The sequence below is a fragment of the Phyllostomus discolor genome, chromosome 7 (genome assembly GCF_004126475.2).
Source record: "Phyllostomus discolor isolate MPI-MPIP mPhyDis1 chromosome 7, mPhyDis1.pri.v3, whole genome shotgun sequence".
NCBI classification, from domain to species: Eukaryota; Metazoa; Chordata; class Mammalia; order Chiroptera; family Phyllostomidae; genus Phyllostomus; species Phyllostomus discolor.
The window spans coordinates 41,404,944-41,424,053 of NC_040909.2; the positions used below are offsets into that span (position 1 = coordinate 41,404,944).

Here is a 19,110-nt window from a genome sequence, read left to right on the forward strand (position 1 = left end):
CCAGTGCAGGGAAATAAAGCCTCAAAACACTTATTGAAAACACCTGTGGGGGTTGAGGTGCCAGGAGAAACTCCCAGCCTCACAGGAGAGTTTGTTGGAGAGACCCACAGGGCTCTAGAATGTACACAAACGCACCCACCCAGGAGTCAGCACCAGAAGGGCCCAGTTTGCTTGTGGGAAGTGGGGGAAGTGACTGAAATATGACAGCAGAGCAAGCGCCACTGTTCCCTCTTGGACCCTGCCCCCACATACTGCATCACAACCCAGCCACTGGGGTGCCCCGCCCTGGTGAACACCTAAGGATCTGCCCCTCACTACATAACAGGCGAGTCAGAACAAAAAAAATGGCCCAAATGAAAGAACAGATCAAAGCTCCAGAAAAATACAACTAAGTGATGAAGAGATAGCCAACCTATCAGATGCACAGTTCAAAACACTGGTAATCAGGATGCTCACAGAATTGGTTGAATTTGGTCACAAATTAAATGAAAAAATGAAGGCTGTGCTAAGTGAAATAAAGGAAAATGTACAGGGAACCGATAGTGATGGGAAGGAAACTGGGACTCAAATCAACAGTGTGGATGAGAAGGAAGAAAGAAACAATCAATCAGAAAAGAATGAAGAAATAAGAATTCAAAAAAATGAGGAGAGGCTTAGGAACCTCCAGGACATCTTTAAACATTCCAACATCTGAATCATAAGGGTATCAGAAGGAGAAGAGGAAGAGCAACAACTGGGAAACTTATTTGAACAAATAATAAAGGAGAACTTCCCCAGTCTGGCAAAGGAAATAGACTCCCAGGAAGTCCAGGAAGCTCAGAAAGTCCCAAAGAAGTGGGACCCAAGGAGGAACACACCAAGGCACATCATAATTACATTAGCCAAGATTAAAGACAAGGAGAGAATCTTAAAAGCAGCAAGAGAAGACAGTTACCTAGAAAGGAGTTCCCACAAGACTGTCAGCTGATTTCTCAAAAGAGACCTTACAGGCAAGAAGGGGCTAGAAAGAAGTATTCCACGTCAGGAAAGGCAAGGACCTATATCCCAGCTTGCTCTATCCAGCAAAGCTCTCATTTACAATGGAAGGGAAGATAAAGTGCTTCTCAGATAAGGTCAAGTTAAAGGAGTTCATCATCACCAAGCCCTTATTATATGAAATGTTAAAGGGACTTATCTAAGAAAAAGAAGATAAAAAAAAAACATGTACAGTAAAAGGACAGCAAACTCACAATTATTAACAACCACACCTAAAACAAAAACAAAAACAAAAACTAAGCAAACAACTAGAACAGGAACAGAACCACAGAAATGGAGATCACATGGAGGGTTATCAACAGGGGAATGGGAGGAGGAGAGAAGGGGAAAAGGTACAGAGAATAAGTAGCATAGATGGTAGGTAGAAAATAGAAAGGGGGAGGGCAACAATAGTATAGGAAATGTAGAAGCTAAAGAACTTATGACCCATGGACATGAACTATGGGGAGGAATGTGGGTGGGAGGGGATGTGCAGGGTGGAGAGGAGTGAAGAGGGGGAAATGGAACAACTGTAATAGCATAATCAATCAAATATATTTTAAAAAAAGAAACCAAGTTTTAGATAAAGAAATATATGCATAAAACCCAAGAGCGAACTTACTGACCTTAAATTTTGTTGGAAATAACAGTATGAGGTCATGACTTGTTTTCTTCTTCAGCACGTATTTCTAACCTCTGTACTGGAAAGGCCTACAAGCAATAATATTAGTAGTTGGCACTCAGACTGTGGTCTCTAAAAACTATTTCTCACTGAAAGAAACTGAGGCTTTTTAGAAAATGGTTGATTTCAGGCCGGAGGCAGGAAGGACATGCACAGGTGAAGCCAGGATTTCTTATTGGGACGGAAAAAAATGAAGCTGCTAAAAACCATAAAGCTGTATCAGAAGCACACAGGAATCAACTCATTAAATATGGAAGCACTGAAAGGAATTATGATTATAACTCATTGAAACTTTAAAAACCTGTGAGTTTATGATGGACTAAAACTTTAGAAGACATCAAACTTATTTTGAAAATTAGTAAGCAAATAAAAAAATCATGTATTTATTTTGCTTTTCCTATATAAACTATATCAAGGTAATAAAATAATTGCTGGAGAAATATGCTAATGAATGTAGAAAGGAACAATAGAACTTTTAAAATTACCATATGTAATTCCTAATAAATGATGGATGTACACAGTTATCCATAGTAGATAAATCCATTAAGTGAAAAGTTAATGGGGACTTTAAGAAGAATGGGATCATGTAACAACACTTGAACCCATGAATAAATGTTACTTTTTCTCTTTAACTGTCGTTCAAGTACAGTTGTCTCTGTTCCCCATCCCCTAGATCTTATTTTTTTAAATTTCTTTAAACCCTCACCCAAGGATATGTTTATTGATTTTAGAGAGAGAAGAAGGCTGAAACACTGATGTGAAAAAGAAACATCAATCAGTTGCCTCCCCATACGTGCCCTGACCAGGGGTTGAACCTGCAACCTTTTGGTGCGTGAGACAATGCTCCAACCAACTGAGCCACCTGACCAGGATGATGAATCTTATTCTTAGAACTTCAGTACAAGTGGAGCCACCAGACATTGTATGCCTGGTAACAGGATCCAACAATAAGTACACAATACCATCACTGAAGTATTCTCACTAAAAGGTAAATGTTGAATACCAACAAAACTACATCTCTAGATGTAACTGCCAGTTTGCAGAAAGCAGGGGGACAGAGGAACAAGTTAATACCACGAGGAGGTGATCAGCGAAGTCCAGAAGGTAGGAAACTATAGGACAAACAACCTGTTTTTTAAATAAACGACTTGGGATGGCAGAGGGAGGAACAGGAAAGGGAGTCTGCAGTCGAGTAAAGAGACTTAGGAGATACATCAACCAAATGTGGGTCAAGATCCAAACAAACCAACTGTGCATTTTAACTGTTAAAGACACATACGTTTTTAAGACTGAGATTACGTGATGGCTAAGATTTGCTTTTACATTATTCCCCCTTCCCCAAAAAACAAAAACAGTGTGGGGTTCAAAGAGATGACGCAAGATGTTAACAAATGTTGAAGTTGATGGTAGCTACTTGGAGACTCATTATATTACTCTATTTTTTTTAATGCTGGAAATTTTCCAAAGTTAAAATATATATAGAGAGAGGTTATCTTCCATATGGTCAAATTTTTGCTGGGAGCAAGCATTATTTTATAATCAGAAAGAAAGTGCCTGAAATACTTGTTAAAATACAGATTCTGGGGTCCCACTCCAGATCTACTGGATCTGAATCAGAGGTTGAAGCACAAAATGACCTGCTTTCTATGAGCTTCTCCACGAACCCAGGGCAGCTCAGCACAGGTCTGCACTGGCGGCCCTACAGGCCTCACCCTGAGATCCCATGGCTGAGCGGTCCCTCGACTAAGGCTGCAGCGGCAACTCTGTGAGAATAGTTTCAACACAGTGGTAGACATGCAAATCAAGCTAGGGATCAGTACACAGTAAGGAACAGGACATGGAAAGGAAAAAGAAATTAGGCCTGGAGATGATAGATAGCATGACAGAAAGGAGGGATTGATGTAAAACAGACTTTCCCGGGATTAGAAGCCTGGGCATACGTTAAGGCTGTGGGAAGAAGATACTGGAGAGAGAGACCGAAGACAGGAAAGAGACAACTTGTTGGGGCTCCAGTCCCACGACAGCAGGAGAACAGGGGAGCCCCAGCGGGAGAGGCTTGGGTAGACAGCAGGAGGGGATGAGAGGGCCTGGCAAGGGCTAGGGAGGCTTCAGGAGTGCACCAACGATGCCTAGAGCTGTTACCCAGTGCGGCGGCCAAGCCCACACACAGCCATGCGCACTTGAAACGGGGCTAGTCTGGACGGCTGTGTGTTGTGCGAGTGTGACGCACCGGACTTGGAAGGTTTAGTAAAAAGAAAGTCAGTGTCAAGTCTCATTGACTATTTTATATGTTGAACTGATAATATTTTGGAAATTTCTATTAAACATATTATTAAAATTTATTTTACCTGTTTCTTTCGCATTTTTTAATGTGACAATTAGGACATTTAAAATTACATGAGACTATGCCCCACTTGGTGTGGCTCAGTGGGTTGAGCACCAGCCTGCAAACTGAAAGTCACCAGTTTGAGTCCTGGTCAAGGCACATGCCTGGGTTGTGGGCTAGGTCCCCAGTCATGGGGGTCTGCAAGAGGCAACCCTTATCAATGTTTCTCTCACACATCAATGTTTCTCTCTCTCTCTCTCTCTCTCTCTCTCTCTCTCTCTCCTTTCCCCTCTCTCTAAAAATAAGCAAATAAAATATTTTAAAAATAAGAAATAAAATTACATGAGACTCTTATTTGAGACTGACATGGTATTTCTGTTGAACAATGCTGATCTAGAAGTTATGAATGCCAGAACTAGGAGAAAAAAAGAGAGCACACTGAAAAGCCCTATCTCAAAAAATAACACCTCTACAACCCCAGAATCTGCCTCATTCAGACCAAGGTTTAGCCTAATTGATGAAAAAAAGTGCTTGCTATGCCAGCTAATTACCAGTACAAATGAAATTATCGTGGAAAGTATAAAGACAATTTGTTCTCAGACACTAGTGATGTACAGCAATTAAGTAGCAACTGTGAGTGCTTCCCATTCATTCATTAAGGGAGGCCCTCAACACCCTGCAATGGAAAGAAAACGACCTGACTGGTGTGGTTCAGTGGCTTGAGCACCTGCAACCTAAAAGGTTTGATTCCTGGTCAGGGCATGTGCCTGGGTTGTGGAGCAGGTCCCCAGTTGGGGGCATGCAAGAGGCAACTGATGTTTCTCTCCCAGTCTTTCTCCCTCCCTTCCCTTCTCTCTAAAAAATAAAATCTTTTTTTTTCCAAAAAGAAAAGAAAATGACCAACCAGCAAGCAATCCAGAGGAAGCATCATACTGAGCACCTACTAAGTTCTGAGGAGGCTACAGGTGCAGGCAGGTGCCACGGGGCCTTGGTATCACCCATGCTCAGAAAGGAGGAAGAAGTGAGCCGGGGAAAGCTGGTACTTTCCCCAAGTCTGCTGTCTTCCTCAGGACTCTCCCTGGTCCAGATCTGTGTGCACCTCCCACCCTGGGTCCGTCCTCATCCCACAACTGGGAGTGGGCAGAGAGGGGCTGTCGGGGTGCCCCCACCCTCCTCCCTCTGTGGTTCCGCCATCCATCAGATCTTCCTTCCTCCTGCACCGGCCTCCACTGTGGTATGTGGTTGGGGGCCAGGGCGGGGTGTGGGGGGGGGTTCTTTCCATCACACAGGCCACCTCTCTGTTTCCCAAAGATAACCCCGAGTGTGTGGGTGTCTGCTTGCTGGTCGTGTTATCTAAGATCAACACTGCAGCTCCTGCCTCTGCAGACCTCCAGGCTCCACAGTAAGCAGAGGCTTCATGGCTCAGTAGGTGCCTGGTCACCATAGTTGGGGTTTGGGGTATTTTTCTTCCTTTTGGTGGGGGTCTTCTCTGAGGGCTTAGGCTTCTCCCCACCCTTCTTCACCATCAGCCTTTCCGGCCCACAGCCAAGAGGCCTAAGCTCAGGTGGCTGACAAGGTGAAGGGCTCCTGGTGACACGTTTACTCCAGCCCCCACCGCAGCTGGTGACACTTTTCAGCAGGGGGTCCTTAGTCCCCCTCATTCTCCTGAGGGGCTAGGCAGCCCCTCCTGAGCCTCCACTGGCCCTGGAGTCTGCACACGGGGCCAGTGGCCCTGAAGTCGATCTGCGAGTCGAGTGGCATTGGATGATCAGCTGTTCTACTGCCCCGGCATCCTGACCATGTCTGCCTGCCTCCCGTCCCGTGGGGAGCACAGCCTTTCCCAGACACCGCGTTCCCTGTGGAAGCGGGAAGTGGAGAGACCTGGGGCGGAGTCAGGAACCTCCTGTTGGGTGTCCCAGCATCACAGCCGTCGGCGGCTGCGTGGCTGTGGAGAAAGTGCAGCCTGCTGGCATTTAGTTTTTCTTTCCATGAAATAAAAGTCTCAGCATCCCAAGTCTTTAAGGTCTTTCTAACTCTCTCATTATCCTATGTTCTGTCACTCTGTTCAAGAACCTTCAGTGGTCTTTGTCCTGCCCATAAGCCCAAACTCCTTGTGCCAGCAGCTCTCACAGCGGTCTGTAACCTGACGGTGAACTGCCTTGCAGGCCTCTCCTTACGACCCGGTCCTGCCACTGCCAGCATCCTCCAAGCCACCCAGCCTTCTCACTGCTGCGCCAAACACTCCACGCCCGTGCCCTCTGTTTGCCCGCTTTGCTCACGCCACTCTGCTCGTGGTGATGCCCTCCCGTCACAGCCCTGCCCCATTTCCACCATCTGCCTCTGCACAGAGCCCCAGCCCGAAGTGAGTTCCTCCTCTGAAACGCTGGGACTTGGGTACAGACAACTCAGCCCTTAGGAGCCACTGCTCGGGCATCCAATCAGATGAAGCACTCGTGGACAGGTGAGAAATCCTCCACAATGTTAATTAATACTCCATTCAAGAATGGATGACCATGGCACATGCTTGCAAGCCCTGTGGGCCCAATACAAAAACAGTTGTCATGTGCACGATACCTTACAGGTCATAAAAGATTCCCACATGTATCAAGTCATTTAATCCTTAAAGCCACTCCGAAAGGCAGTCCTGACGTGAGGGGGATTATTAGTGATCTACCTTAGGCCAATCAATTTATGAGCAGTTACCTGGGCCAGTAGTAGGCCACAGCTCTTCTGTCTCCCTCTCGGACCTGGCTGGGGGAGGGGCGGGAAGCCCGCACATAAGAAACATCAAGCCAAGCAGAGTCATCATGCATCACCCAGAAGGAATGGCTGGAGTTTAGCCACTGATTAAAGTGATCCCTACCCCTGCTCCTCAGGTGTCAGGTGGTTGGGAGCTCAAGCCATCGCCCCTCCCAACAGTGTCCTCATCTGGAAAATGGGACTTCCCCCACCAGGGAGGCGGGAGAATTACAGGAGCCAGGCTCCCCTTGTGCTCCAGAGGTTTGTGGGAGCCAGAGCAGCACTGGTCACAGAACAGCAGGTGTCAGGACTAGAGAGCTCTTCAAAATCTAGTGACGAGAACCTCATTCTATCCAGGGAGGAAGGGGGTTTCAGAAAGGAGAGTAAGGTGAGGTCACAGAGCAGCACGGCCGGCCTGGACCCTCGAACCATCCCCTCCCTCCCACCTAAACCAGGCCCAGGCCCATCTGGGGACAGCTACAGCAGATGGCACCCCATGCCAACCCAAGAATCTCTCACAGGGCATTTGACCCCCATTGTTGATTTCCACCCAGAGGACCCCAGGAATGTAAATCCGCACCTGGAAGCTTGGCTGCCCTGATAGGAGGTTGCAGGTTTAAAACAAACACAGAGCTTCCTATATAAGGACCAGCCGGCCTGCCACCAGGCACCACCTCCACCAGGAACTCCAGGTAGGCACTCCCCCTCTCCCCCTCTCTGGGTTCACTTATGGGTTTAACTTATTGGCCATTCACAAGCCCATCTGAACAAAGGGACAGTTGCATGACCTGGGGCAACCAGGCTGCACAGACACAGCTGGGCTTTGGAGCTGCCCCAATCCCCCCATGTTTCCTGGGGAACTTGCAGTTCAGCTTCATCACCCCTGGTCAGGAACTTGACACAAGCCCCTGGAGGGCTGGGACAAAGAACATGGGGAATCCCACTGCCGTGTTCTGCCCTCAACCCACAGTCCTGGATGACACTTGCACATCCTGAGTTCACACCTACCTTGGGGAGGTGGGCAGGGCTGCCATCCCAGGTCAAAGTCCCTCACCCTTCCTGCTAGGCTCCTTATGAGTGCTGAGGCACAGGGAGGGGAGGGGAAGGCAGGGGAGGGGAGTGGATGGGAAGGGAGGGGAGGGGAGTGGATGGGAAGGGACGGTATGCTGCCCGGGGACCCTCTCTCCTTCAGGCCCATCTGTCCCAACCCAGCTGAGGCCATGCCCTCCCTAGGAACCACCTGCAGCCTGCTGCTCCTCAGTGTACTCTGCATGGACCTGGTCATGGCTGGCGCCAGCTTCCGGAGCCCTGAACACCAGAAAGTGCAGGTGAGACGCCTCTCCACAAAGCCCCACATTCTGATTGGGGCATCTTATCCTAGCCCTTCCACACAGCAGCCGTTGGGTGACCTGAGCAGGGGCTCATCCTCCCTGGGCAGCAGCCTTCTCCGACAGCACAAAGGACCCTGGGTCTGGCTACAGGCCCATGTTTCTGCTTCTGGAAGGACATGGGAGCATAGGGCCCTCAGGGAAACACCTCCTTTCTCCAGCAGAGAAAGGAGTCCAAGAAGCCACCAGCCAAACTGCAGCCCCGAGGGCTCGAGGCCTGGCTCCGCCCAGAAGATGGAACTCCGGCAGAAGGGGCAGAGGATGAGCTGGAAATTCGGGTTGGTTCCTTTGTAGTTTTATGCTTGTGTGGCGGGGGAGGGCACGAGGGAAGGGGAGGGCTGCGGGAGATGGCATGAACAGGGGCCCACATACCAGCCACTCGAGAAATGTAAAATAACGTGAAAGCAGTTGAGTCTGCACTGGGCTGCACTGTACGAGGTCTCTGCCCATGAAGAAGGGAACGGCTGGAAGAAGTGGTTTCACTACAACAGAATGGGAATGTGCAAGGAGCCAGGAGCAGAGAGAAGGGGGCGCTAGAGGTGCCAGATGGCCTCAAAGGGTGTAGCAAACGGGGTGCCCAGAGAGAAACAGAAGACACAGCTGGTCATAGACTGAAGGTGTTTACCCACAGGAGACGTTCTGGTTGGCTCAGGGGCCTCTCAGGCCTTACCTGGGGCTGGGGTGCACCCCGACTGCACCCTGGGCTGCGAGCTACCTATTGGCCGGGCTCTGGTAGCCAGCACCCACGGAGGTCCAGCCACAGATGAGGGCAGGCCAGTCAGGCTTGTTTGAGCTGTGACAAATCTTGCACAGGACAAGGAAATTGTCTAGAGATAAAAGGAGGACCACGAGAGAGACAGTAAAGGGGGTTTACAGGGTTACCCAGGTAACCTTCCTGGAAGGCCGGCTGTGCATGGTTCGTGGGCAGTCACCTCCCTTCAGAGAAACCAGAATTCCCCGGGAGTGGTACATAGTAATGGCAGTTACTGTGCTGCTGAGGGCTGATATCATTGCCCTCATTGTACAGAGGAGGAGCAGACGCTCAGACAGTGGGCTCACTTGCCTGCGGTGCCACAGCCAGTGTGTGGCAGAGGTGGGACTCGAGGTCAGGACTGACCTCCGTCCCCAAGCCCTCTCCTCGTCCTTACTGCTCTGGCAAACAGGGTGGACAGTGGCTCTCTCTCATCCCCTCTGGCCTGACAGAAGCTGAAGTGTGCCCTGCCACGGCCTTTCTCTACCCATCAGCCTCTTCCCCATCAGGAGGAACTCCCCAACCCATGCTATCTGACCCTCACCCATACTTGAGTGTTCTCAGGTACTTCCTCCACACACCTGTGAGGTCCCCAACCTATCACATTCCCACTCAATGGCCTGCAAATTCCTGAACTGAAGCCAGGTAATTTTCCTCGTGAGATGGCCAGCTCCTGCAGGCTGGTACTCACCCCAGCCAGAGTAACTCTAAATCGGCCCAGGTGGGGACGAGGTTTCAGTGGCTACTGACTCAAGGAGGGGCAGAGACAGCTGGAAGTTTCGTCTCCTTGACGGCTGGCCAGCCACGGAGGAACCAGAAGCCTGAAATGTCTGGGAGGTGCCAAGGCTGCCGGAGGCGGGTGGGGCGGGAGGCCTGCAACCCTGGTGGAGGAGCTCTGGGCACCCTCCCCAGGCCCCTCCGGTCCTAGGGTCCCACCTCTCCCATCGCAGCACCCTCCCTGACTTTCCCCCTAAAATCGAGTTTCAGAGCTAGCAGACTTTTCAAACCAAGACCTGCCCGTGCCCCCCCCACCCCTCACACACACACACTGAACAGATGAGGCACCAAGGCAGGCGAAGGGAGCCCCGTCAGGTCGCCTGAAGTTCATCTCCCACCCAGTAGTCGCCACCCAGTTCCAGCAGCAGGTCCCTGGATCGGTGCTCTGTGGTTCCTAAGAAGCCTGCTCAGGTCATCTGACCACCCCGCACTGGCGACAGGGGTGGACAAGAAATGAATCTTTACTGAAGGGAGGTTACAGGAGAGTCCAAGTTCCCCCAAAACTCAGCCACGCCCTTCCCCACTTACTCCACCTTCACAGTGGAGACAAGTAGGGAAGGTAGATTGTTTTAAAGGAACAAACAGCTATTTGCAGTTCTGTTTTGTTTAATTTCTCTGAGCATGTTTGCTCATCTGTACAACAGGAATAACAGTGGTGCCTGCCTGGTGGGAGATACCAAGGACTCGACACAGCAGAGGAAGGCACTCGGCCCCGGCCTGACACAGGGCAGGGCTCCCACTGGCCCTGCCGCACCCACCCTGCGGCTCAAAGAGGGTCTGGGGCTGGTGGGCTGAGACTCCTGCAGTCTAGTGTTGGCCACCAACTCCTCTGAGGCTTCAGACAAGTCATTTAACTCAGCTGCTTTATCTGACTGTGGGGATAACACCTCCCGTCTGGAGGGCAGTGGGCAGAACTAATCATCAAGGGTTTGTCCCGGCCCCAAGATTCCTCCACTGGTTCACGGAGACGTGCAGACATGTCAGGGACCAGACGGCAGGGACCGAGGCAGCTGCTGGGTGAGTGGAGAGAAAGACGGTCTCAGAGAATGCCGAGCAAGTAGAGAACACAGAGCGCTCTTCCAGTGGAAGGAAGCAAATGGAGGCAGAGAAACAAGAAAGGTCTTAGAGCACCTTTCTAGGAAAAGGTCAGCTTCCTGTCTGACTTTGCACAGAAATTGCAGGTGATATTATCAGAGCTCAGACCCACTCAACTGACATTCAAGATCAGAACAGACTTTGCACAGAACCAAGAGGCCTGTGCGTTGAAAAGAATACCTAGGAAGGGAGCGGTGGGGAGAGAAACATCATCTAGACGTGTGCCATGCATGCCAGGTGGGCCCACTGCCCCCCAAATCTCCCTGCCAGGGCCTGAAATTCAACAGTATGTCTTCTAAAACTGCCAGGTGGGGTGGGGGTAGGGCTGGGTCTAGGGAACCCCACAGTTCTTAGCAGCAACTTCCTTAGAGGTCAAGGAAGGGAGTACAAGGAAGTCTCCTGAAGATGGGGTGGGGGCAGCAAGAACAGGCCGAAGAAGACAGTAGCTGAGCTGTCCCCCACTGGTGCTCGCTGGGCCTGCAGGCCCGCCTCCCACCCTGCCCCCCTGCTGAGACCCCGAGAGCCCAGGCTTCCTTGGGATGGAGGTGTTTGGGGCAGGAGTGGGGCTCACACCTGACACTTCCTGGGTCCTCCCTGATCTCCTCCTAGTTTGACACCCCCTTTGATGTTGGAATCAAGCTGTCAGGGGCTCAGGACCGTCGGCATGGCCAGGCCCTGGGGAAGTTTCTTCAGGACATGTTTTGGGAAGAGGCCGATGGTAAGTCCTTGCCCGAGTCAAGTCCATTCAGAGTCCCCCGAGAGTGCCAAATGTGAGCCCACATTCTGGGCAGCACAAGAGTTTTCTTCCCTGATTCTGCCTCTCAAAAAGGGCTTCTAATTTTTCATTCCCAAATATCAGCAGGAGAGTGGACTGGGCCGGTATTTGTGAGTGGCTCAGAGGCAGCTGAGCAGAGTTTTTGTATTCAAACGGGGAACTATGTCCCAAGAGTGAGCTTTGGAGCCCCATAAACCCAAATTTCCTTAACCATAGAATGGAGCTAACAGCCACTATGAGTATAAAATTTGGTGTTAGAGCACCATAATAGTTTTATACCACAAACAAAAGGATTTAGTGCTACAATTGCATTCAGAATGAGCTCAGAAGCCAGCTAAGCAAAGTTGTTTTGATTTTGATTTGAATCCCCTCTTGCCTCTTAAAAAGATACCACCCAACTTCTTCCTGATCAAGGCAAAGTGCTGCCTTTGGAAGCACCCTACAACCTGCAAAACATGCCCCCCCACACCACATGAGGTACACAGAGAACTGCACTCACCCTTTGGTGCAGATAAGGAGCCCAAGACTCAGAGCTCTCAGGTGACCCGTCCAAGCCACAGTCCAGTGCCTCCCCCACCGCAGCACACACCTCAGTAGTCACCATCGTGGAAGAAAGGCCAGACAGCAGACTCAGAATTCTGACTTGGCGTCTTGCTTTTCAGAGGCCCCAGCAGACAAGTGACTGGCCATCCACAAGACCGGCCCTCATCTTTGTTTCCCTCCCACCCTTGGAAGCGTTCACCTGGCTTTTAGGTTGCTCCTACAACTCCCAGCTCTGGGTGATACTAGCTTAGGGGCTAAATAAATATTCAATTGTGTGCTAAATGTGCAAAATGAGAATTATTTTACCAAAGAGGAAAATTTCACATTTCACTGAAAATAAAAAATGTTTTTCTTGGTCTTAGTCAATGTAAAGAGAAAAGGAGGATACGTAGCAAGGCAGGTGTACATGTTTAGAAAACCAAACTAGACCAATTCACACAAGTAGACTATCGGGGTATGTATGGCAGAGTGGGCGACAGGAAGAAAGAGAGAAAGAGAAAAAGAAGGGAAGGAGAGAAGAGGAGGGGAGGGAGAAAGGAAAGGGAAAAAAAAAGACATCAAGCTTTCTGAGTTCCAAGTTGTAGTGAGAATTTATCAAGGACTGTGTGGACAGAAATTGCAGGTGATGTTATCAGAGCTCAGACCCACTCAACTAACATTCAAGATCAGAACAGAACTCTGGGAATGCCGAAGCATGAGCCTAAAGTTACAGGTGGTAGCGGGTGCTAACAATGGAGATAGGAGCCACGCTGCTGGGTAGGTCTGAAATGACTCCTCCTCCTTCCTCCATGTCCACTATTGAGAAGCCTGGCCAAGTAGATACCGCCTCCTACAGGCAAGGCAGGTTACTGCCTTCGTTACTTCACTGAGGCCAGGTAGGAGTTCCAAAACATTTCCAACTCCAGCTCACAGCTGAAATGGGCCTTGATCCTTTTTTCCCCCCAAGACTTTATTTATTTTAGACAGCACAGAAGGGAGGGAGAGAGGGAGAGATTTAATGTGTGGTTGCCTCCCACACACCTCCAACTGGGTACATGGCCTGCAACCCAGGCATGTGCTCTGACTAGGAATTGAACTGGCAACCATTTGGTTCGCAGGCTTGTGCTCAATCCACTGAGCCACACCAGCCAGGGTGAGCCTTGATCCTTAAGGTCCATAATTTAATTCCAGTGAACACACCAGCCTTCCTAGGAGGAATATTACTTTTCAGTCATTTACACTTTAGCATGAACATGCAAACTGATTTCTGAGAGCTGGTGACAATGGGTGGGTGAATCATTAAGAGACATAAAAAGTAAACAAGGAGGCCCTAAAGGGAAGCACTACCAACCCACCCAGTCAGACATATGAACCCCTACTAGCAACATGTAGGACACTCCTCTGCAGAGAGGTGGGGTAACATCCATACTCTGGAAAACCTCTATCACAGAGGAATCTGGGAGTCAAATGTGTCCTTGAGTAAAATTCTGGCCAGCAGGCACTCAAGACACAGGCCTCTGGGCACTAATCACTGATCACACTCAATAGGCACACGGAAACCCAACTACCCATGCTCATCAGGGAACTGCATGTGGTCTGTGGACTGGCACCACCATCTGGCAACTTCTCGGGCCCCACTGCTGCCCTCCTATATTAGGATCCACACTTTCACAAGATCCTCAGGCTTACGTAAAGTGGCTTAAAGACAACAGGATCCCATTTGGGCAGCACAGCACGCTGCACGGATAGATCCTGGCATAGAACAGGTGTCGGCTGTCATATAACTTACAAAAACCCATACCTGGCCAGGTGCAACCCTCAACAGAACTGAGAACACACGAAAAGGGTGTCCTGTTCACCCTCTCACCTTCTTCCCATCACCTCAGTCCCGGCTCTGTTGTCAACTCCACCTCCATCTGCTGGGCAAACGACAGACAACACACTCTCTCTCTTCCATCTCTCAAGACAACAGGACACCGGATTATAAGACTACACAGTGACTTCAGTCTCCAGATCCTTGTTTCCAAAAGCATCTTCCTCAGTAATGATCACAGATTGAAACATGTTATCACCACTAAAGGAATTTAAGGTATTAGAGAGCATGTGAAGTGGATAAAGTGGAAGAAATAGAAGTGGAGGGAAATGACCTTCCACAGCCCTCAGAGAGCCAGCTCCTATGACCCAGTCCCCTAGCACTGAAGCCTAGATTCACATGCTGTGCCGGAGATTAACTAGCTCTATCATTTAGCAGGGCACAACCCTAGTCTCCATGAACCATGCCCACAGCCCTCTTTGTAGCTCCAGAGGAGGACTGAAGGCTCATGTGTGATCAAACTGGTCCAGGAAACAAGCTGCTGGCCTGGTGAAGCAGCAGTCGTGGATGGGGCTGGAGAGGGGCTTGAAGAGAATGGGTGTGAGGCCCTGGAAGGAATGCTGGTCACCTAATGCTTCACTCCCCACCAAAAACCAAAGACTTATTCCTCTCTTGAAGGTCTCACAAGCATCCTCTCCCACTCACCTGCATCCTTCATTCAAACAGATGTTGACCTTCCAGCCAAGATGGAGGCATAGCTAGATATACTTTGCCTCCTTGTACAACCAAAACAAAGACAACAAATTTAAAAACAAAAAACAACCAGAACTGCCAGAATATCAAACTGTATGGAAGTCTAACAACTGAGGTGTTAAAAAAGAAACATTCATCCAGACCAGTAGCAGAGGTGGAAACAGGCAGCTGATGTGGAGAGGACTCACAGCAAGGCAGCAGCTGGTGGACAGGGCAGTCCCACATTTCTGTGCAGATATGGAACAACTGGTAGCAAGACAAACCACACAACCCAGGGTTCCAGGGTGGGGAAATAAAGGCTCAAAACCTCTGAGTGAAAAAACCTATGGGGTTACAGCTGCAGGAGAAACTCCCAGCCTCACAGGAGAGTTCACTGGAGAGACCCATAGGGTCCTAGAACGTACACAAACCCACCCGCCGGGGAATCAGCACAAGAAGGGCCTGATTTGCTTGTGGGTAGTGGAGGAAGTGACTGAAAACCACCACCCAAGAGCCGAGCAAGCAGCACTGTACCCTCTCAGGCACCTCCCCCACTTACAGCACCACAACCCAGGGACCTGGGTTGCCCTGCCCTGGGGAATACCTAAGGCTCTGCCCCTTACTACGTAACAGGTGTGCCAAGATTTAAAAAAAAAAAAAAAATGGCCCAAATGAAAGAACAGATCAAAGCTCCAAAAATAGAAGTAAGTGATAAGCAGTGAGACAACCTATCAGATGCACAGTTCAAAACACTGGTAATCAGGATGCTTACAGAATTGGTTGAGTATGTTCCCAAAATAGAGGAAGAAGTGAAATAAAGGAAAATGTCCAGGGAACCAACAGTGAAGAGAAGGAAACTGGGACTCAAATCAACAATTTGCAACAGAAGGAAGAAATAAACATTCAACCAGAACAAAATGAAGAAACAAGAATTCAAAAAAATGAGGGGAGGCTTAGGAACCTCCAGGACAACTTTAAATGTCCCAAGATCCAAATCACAGTGGTGCCAGGAGAAGAGGAAGAACAACAAGTGGAAAACTTATTGAAAAAATAATGAAGGAGAACTTCCCCAATCTGGCAAAGGAAATAAACTTCCAGGAAATTCAGGAAGCTCAGAAAGCCCCAAGAAGCTGGACCTAAGGAGGAACACACCAAGGCACATCATAATTACCCAAGATTAAAGATAAGGAGAGAATCTTAAAAGCAGCAAGAGGAGACAGTTACCTATGAAGGAGTTCCCATAAAACTATCAACTGATTTCTCAAAAGAAACCTTGCAGGCAAGAAGGGGCTGGAAAGAAGTATTTCAAGTCATGAAAGGCAAGGACCTACATCTAAGATTACTCTATCCAGCAAAACTATCATTTAGACTGGAAGGGCAGATAAAGTCCTTCCCAGCTAAGGTGAAGTTAAAGGAGTTCATCATCACCAAGCCCTCAGTATATGAAATATTAAAGGGACTTATCTAAGAAAAAGATGATCAGAACTATGAACAGTACAATGACAACAAACTCACAACTATCAACCAAATCTAAAAACAAACAAACAAAGCAAACAACTAGAACAGGAAGATTCACAGAAATGGAGACCACATGGAAGTTATCAGCGGGGAGGAGAATGGGGGAAAAGGTACAGGAAATAAGTAGCATAAATGGTACGTAGAAAAAAAAAGACAGCAGGAAGTTAAGAACAGTATAAGAAATGCAGAAGCCAAAGAACTTATAAACACAACGCGTGGACATGAACTAACGAGGCAGGGAGGAATGAGTGTGAGAGTGGGGGTGCAGGGCAGAAGGGAATAACGGAGGCAGGGGGAATGCGACAACTGTAATAGTATAATCAATAAAATATATTTTTTAAAAAGAACACCTGGCACTTAGTAGCATTCAAATATTCTAACAGCCATCACTTATTGTATTCCTGCTGTGCACCAGGCATTGTTTTAAATACTTATATGTAATTAATTTCGGTTAACTTTCACAACAAGCCACTTAGGATGGAGGAAACTGAGGTTCAGAGTTTAACTTGCCAAGGTCATGTAACAAATACATCGCCACTCACATCCAGAGCTTGTAGTGCTCAAGTCCACGCTTTTCATACACTACTGCCTCTCAGTGTTACTTCTCCTGCCTACTGCCTAGGGTCCAAGGGATTTCTTTTGTTTCTTTTTCTTCATAATACATTGGGTCAACTTCAAGCCAACAACTGGCAGACATAAAATAACAAAGGCGCCCCAGCCGGTGTGGCTCCATTGGTTGAGTGTCGTTCGACAAACCGCAGGGTCATTGGTTGTTTTCTGGCCAGGGTACATGCCTGGGTTGCAGGTTCCGTCCCTAGTTGGAGCACTAGCACTTACCAAAAGCAGCCAGTTGATGTTTCTCTCCTTCTCCCTCCCTTAAAATTTTTAAAAGAGTAACAAGGGACACACTTGAGAAAATGTAGCATTTCTAACAGGATCCCACGTCACCCTTCTTACACTGGTTCCCCCCAGTCTCATTTAATGATACCACTTACTTAAGGTTCTCTGAATGGAGTGTACTTGCCCCTGGGGTGAGCAAGGTATCTGCTGGAGGAAAAAATTCCCCTTATAAAAACTTGTGTGGTTTAGGGTACACCTAGTACATCAGTAGGGTAGCACATATATTTAACTCATCATACATTTACAGGTGTGTGCTCAGAAATTCCCTATGCCAGCACACAAACGAAGCATGGAGACTCACACCTACCTTCCTTCATCTTATCCACTTGCTAACATCACTGACAAATGAGCACTGACCGAGGTCAGAGGGGCTGCTGGCCACTGAGTGACAGTTCTGCTGTCACCTTTGACTGAGTTTGTTCCATCACTGGATATTTCAGTGGCCATTTGCCCTTATTTATAAATACGGTAGTACAAAAATGTAGGTCCTGACAGTAAATGATTAGTATTCGTCCCCAACTTAATACAGAGAGAAACATGTAAACGTCAGAAAAGCTAAGAGCTGATTTTCAGCCACAGACGGTCACTGAGGAGACGCAGTCAACTGTGTGTGGAACCGTGAAGGAACCCAGCCCAAGTGAGGGAACGCACTGAACATGCACGGTCAGTGTGGTCTCAAAGATGAGGCATTAACAGATATTTCAAATTTGTTGGGCATTCTCAGAGCAGGGCCTTCCTTTCTAGGGGTTCACTTTGGCTTGTGCATTTGTGTTCAATGATACCTTAGTATAAAATTAGAGAGGACTACAAGTAGTGAAACAGAATTTCCTCCAAGGTTTACCGAGAAGCATCAGAGTTCACAGTCCAAAACCCACAGTACAATGGATTCATCAACACCACACCCATGTACTCAGTATTTCTTCCTCTTACTGCACTGTTCTGGGAAAAAAACCCAGAGGCATCTATGTAGTTTTCAATAGCTAAGCAGCAGCAGTAAATCTGAGCTCCCAAAGTGTGAAATGAAAATTAATGCTCAAAGACAGTAGAACTTTTAAGAAGGTACCACATCATACCTGCAGTGTAATTTTGCAGAGAGGCACGTGAATACTCGAGAATGTCTCCAGAGTTTTGGGTTTCCAGGTTACAAAGTCGGCCAACAACCGAAGCGCTGTTCTCATTCTGAGAACTCTAAACAAACGTGAAGAGCGTGGGAGTAGACTGAGAATCCATCCCTTTATTTTCAGAAATTGATGGCCAGTGGTAGGGGTAATACAGAGGCATTCCGGTAGCAAAGCAAAAACAATCAAGTCAGCCGTCCAAAATCAAAAACATCGCCAGCCAGCTTTCATGCCCACAGCAATGCAAATGATAACTGTAAGTCCCAGAGATAAAAGTATATAGCACCTTGTGCTTTACCTTGGCAGGAAGACTGCACAGAGGCTCTGAGACATCCCCATAGGCATCACTTTTAATCCTCCAATTCAGGACTAGTCGGTTTCCATGTAGGCAGTATTGACTTTGCAGGATTTGTAAAGGAGTGGATATGCTGCAGTTCATTTGAGTGACAATAAAGCACTCTGAAATATTTAGCAGTTCCCCAAATCTTCCAAATAGGAGAACGAGCCCCCGGTGCCCCACATTGGTAAATCGGAGGCACAGACAACACATAACTCATCCATGAAAAATCGACAGTGAATCAAGGCCCACTTCCCAGGCCAGCAACTCGTATACGGGGGTGAGAGAGAAGTACCACACAGAAAAAATGTGAAGTCCATTCCCTTTTAACTTACAAGGCTCAAGTGCACCTTCCAAAATCACCTTGAGAAATCCAGGACTAAGTGATGGATTTTATGATTTAAGCTACTGGCTTCCAAAAACCACCCAAGGAATTTGGTGTCCTGTCTCACTGCAGGAAGATGGGAGTCAAGGATCCTTCTGGATAAAGTGCATGTCCTCACCCTTAACCCTTGACCATTATAAGCTTCCAGGGCCTGTAATGAATATACCTTTACAAGCCACTGGTAAGGAGAACACAGCTCAAAACTTGAGATGACCCAGCTGCTCGAAAGTCAAAGGAG

At 48.3% G+C, this 19,110-nt stretch overlaps 1 protein-coding gene across 3 annotated transcripts; it reads left to right on the forward strand.

Moving 5' to 3' along the window:
- The first annotated feature begins 4,892 nt into the window (after positions 1–4,892).
- GHRL (ghrelin and obestatin prepropeptide) lies at positions 4,893–12,375 on the forward strand. Of its 3 annotated transcripts, XM_028518876.2 has the most exons (4): positions 7,913–8,089; positions 8,314–8,427; positions 11,382–11,490; positions 12,210–12,375. In XM_028518876.2, the coding sequence occupies exons 1-4, from the start codon at positions 7,925–7,927 to the stop codon at positions 12,227–12,229; spliced, it is 408 nt and encodes a 135-aa protein (XP_028374677.2). In that variant the 5' UTR covers positions 7,913–7,924; the 3' UTR covers positions 12,230–12,375. The 3 variants fall into 3 exon arrangements, with proteins under 3 accessions (XP_035886711.1, XP_035886710.1, XP_028374677.2); XM_036030818.1 differs by lacking the exons at positions 7,913–8,089; positions 12,210–12,375 and adding an exon at positions 4,893–5,434 and having other exon boundaries at positions 8,316–8,427; positions 11,382–11,546; XM_036030817.1 differs by lacking the exon at positions 12,210–12,375 and having other exon boundaries at positions 7,912–8,089; positions 11,382–11,546.
- The last annotated feature ends 6,735 nt before the right edge of the window (positions 12,376–19,110 follow it).

Bases quoted from the DNA above. Each gene is read 5' to 3' on its own strand.
- GHRL (XM_036030818.1), top strand. From the start codon at position 5,259: ATGTGGTTGGGGGCCAGGGCGGGGTGTGGGGGGGGGTTCTTTCCATCA. The intron at 5,435-8,315 runs GCTTCATGGCTC...TCTCCAGCAGAG, and splicing joins AGGCTCCACAGTAAGCAGAG to AAAGGAGTCCAAGAAGCCAC. The intron at 8,428-11,381 runs GTTGGTTCCTTT...ATCTCCTCCTAG, and splicing joins AGGATGAGCTGGAAATTCGG to TTTGACACCCCCTTTGATGT.